The 2,664-nt window shown below is 33.6% G+C and overlaps 1 protein-coding gene across 1 annotated transcript; it reads right to left on the bottom strand.

Moving 5' to 3' along the window:
• Positions 1–207: 207 nt before the first annotated feature.
• On the bottom strand, positions 208–1,974 carry LOC128204692 (multiple epidermal growth factor-like domains protein 11). The gene is made up of 4 exons (XM_052906091.1): positions 1,245–1,974; positions 945–1,065; positions 621–676; positions 208–356 (listed from the first exon to the last, which is right to left on the bottom strand). Exons 1-4 carry the CDS (start codon positions 1,972–1,974, stop codon positions 208–210), a joined length of 1,056 nt encoding a protein of 351 aa, XP_052762051.1.
• Between the last annotated feature and the right edge of the window lie 690 nt (positions 1,975–2,664).

The raw sequence follows: 2,664 nt of genomic DNA, 5'->3' as shown, positions 1-2,664 counted from the left end.
GACTTCATTTCTGGACCGCTGTATTCATTTTTTTTATCATCATGTTTGCGTATGAGTGAAACTCCGGATTTTTCCGAATTGCAACTCTTTATTACTCCACCTTCTCCTGACATCAACAGCATTGTGTAGGTATTATTCCTTTTATCTTCCTTTAAGTGGATGGCATTTAATTTTTGATATGATCCAGATTGGGCTATCCTATCTCCATCAAGATTCAATACTATCCGGGCTGACACGTTCTGTTATTTCATCTTGACTTGTCGTTACCAGCCTGGTGTAGGTCTCCCTCCTTTGATTTTCCTCCATGCGACTGTTATTTAATGTTTCGTATTGCCCAGGCTGAGTTAGCTCTCCTCCTATAACATTTATTAAATCAACATTAGTAACACAATACTTTAGGAACACATATGTATGATAGGTCTGTTAATTTAAACATACTATGTGTTTAAGTATACGTACTACTCTGAATTCCGCCAATTGCAAACAGATTTAGAAATACAACTTATACAATTATATAATATTCATTAATTTTTTATAACGCGATTCGTACCACAAAGATGTAACTGTTTAATTGTAAAATAATAAATAACAAATAAAATATGATTAAGTGTATTGTTTACCAGGATGTGTAGTATTTTGCTCGTCGGTATGGCCTTGTGCCTTCCTTTGTGATAATCTAAAATGCAATTATTCATAATTTTAAAACAATACAAATATTTCATTTTTATTAGCAAGAAGCAATAGTTGTATGGTAAGGTCAACAAAATCATGAACAAAGAATTCACTTGCAGTGAAATTTCTAAATGTGTCTAATATCTTTAAATGAAGAATGAATGTCTATGAACGAACATGAAAAGAGGACAATAAACGGATACCGAAATCAACTATAGAAATCAAACGTGGGCGAATAGCACCAAATAAGATTTAGTTGTGGAACAATAAACCTTCGTCTGCACAAAACAGCTATAACGACAGCAGCATCAAACACTACTACAGCACCAATAACACCCCCTGTAAGTGCACCAGTTGGAAAGTTGTTTGTATTGTTGGGATGTCTCGATTCAACTGAAACGTAATTATGCTTTTAAATGTGAACTAAATGAAAATCAGTTTGTGAAGTGAGATTCACCACATAATAGTGTCTTTTAACGTACAAAGAATCTGATTTAGATGATATTTCGTTTCATTTTGTTTGTGTTTTATAGAACAACAGAACGGTAAATAACATAGGTGACAAAACTCACTGTTATTCAGACAATGGTCGCCGTCTTCACAAACGTCACACTTATATCCCTTGTAAAAGTATTTACAATCACACTTCCCATCGGCAGAAGAGCAAGTATTTTCTACGCAGCCAAGGCTACATGTTTTTGAACATCCCTCTCCATACCGATCTCTGATACAGTCCTCACATTGTTCACCACTATAATTAGTACTGCAATTGCATGTTCCATCACGAAAATTGCAAGTGTTCTCCTCACAACCTTGACTGCATTTCAAAGAGCAGTTTTCTCCATAGTTGCCATCTACGCATGAGTCACATTTATCACCACTGAAATAATTTCTGCAGTTGCATGTTCCATCCCTTGATTTGCAGACTTTTCCCGCACAACCAAGGCTGCATTGTAAAGAACAGTTTGTTCCATATCGACCATCTATACACGAACCACATTTACTTCCAGTAAAATAAGGCTTGCAAGCAAAACAGATTCCGCTTTTGGAGCATGCATTACTATCTACAATTGTTCTCCAATCCGTTAGATCCGTCTTTACAAGAATGACAGTTTTCTCGGTTTGTACATGTACACGTTGGAGAAATACATGTAAACTGACAGTTTGTACTAGTGTTAAAATATCCTGCTTCGCACGACGTACAGTCCAAAGGTGAATTACAAAAGCAATGAGGATATTTGCAAGACAGCTCACACTGTTCACCAAACTTTCCAGATGGACATCTTTCACAAACAACGGCATTTATAAAACTAAATAATATTAAATTGATAACCATGGTGGTAATTATTGTATAAGCAAGTATAGTTAACTCCAAATTAAATCAGAACTTAAATATGCTTTATTCATTGCCGCAAAATCAATATGTCATTCTTTAATTGATATACGAAACCATTTTACGTACAGATCAGGAATTAAAATATCTAGGATTACAGAAGATTTAACTTATGCATCTTAATATCATTATGCCATGAGCATTTAAATGGCGAAATATGCGTTTTAAAAGGAGATTATTACCTAATACTTAAGTGGAAAATTATACATTTTATTTAGCAAAGAAATAGGTAATAAGAAATGCTAAATTTGAATTCGAACATTATTAGGGCGATGCTTTATCTTCCGTAATCAGTGCTACGCCAAAGACAAATATTATACAATATTATAAAATTAATAAAGATTATGTCGAACATAGTCATAAACGTGTAGTATTTGTTCTTTTATTCGTCTCGAACATATGTTAGCAGTAGTTATGGCAATGAGTGCTTTTTATTTTGATATTTTACTTGCCAAGTATTATACTTTTGCCATAAAATCATCGTAACTTGATTTTGTTAAGTTCCGATGTACTGATTGATAATCAGCAAATATACTCAGAACAAGAAAATGAATCATACTTTCTGCACTTCTTACTTTCATTATATAAATGATACACAA

The sequence above is a fragment of the Mya arenaria genome, chromosome 10, assembly GCF_026914265.1.
Source record: "Mya arenaria isolate MELC-2E11 chromosome 10, ASM2691426v1".
In the NCBI taxonomy this organism is placed as follows: domain Eukaryota; kingdom Metazoa; phylum Mollusca; class Bivalvia; order Myida; family Myidae; genus Mya; species Mya arenaria.
The sequence above is the reverse complement of the archived record's forward strand: the minus strand, read 5'-3'. Positions and strand labels throughout refer to the sequence as shown.

Bases quoted from the DNA above. Each gene is read 5' to 3' on its own strand.
- LOC128204692 (XM_052906091.1), bottom strand. From the start codon at position 1,974: ATGCCGTTGTTTGTGAAAGATGTCCATCTGGAAAGTTTGGTGAACAGT. The intron at 1,066-1,244 runs GTGAGTTTTGTC...ATTACGTTTCAG, and splicing joins CGACCATTGTCTGAATAACA to TTGAATCGAGACATCCCAAC. The intron at 677-944 runs GTTTATTGTTCC...ATTGCATTTTAG, and splicing joins GCTGTTTTGTGCAGACGAAG to ATTATCACAAAGGAAGGCAC.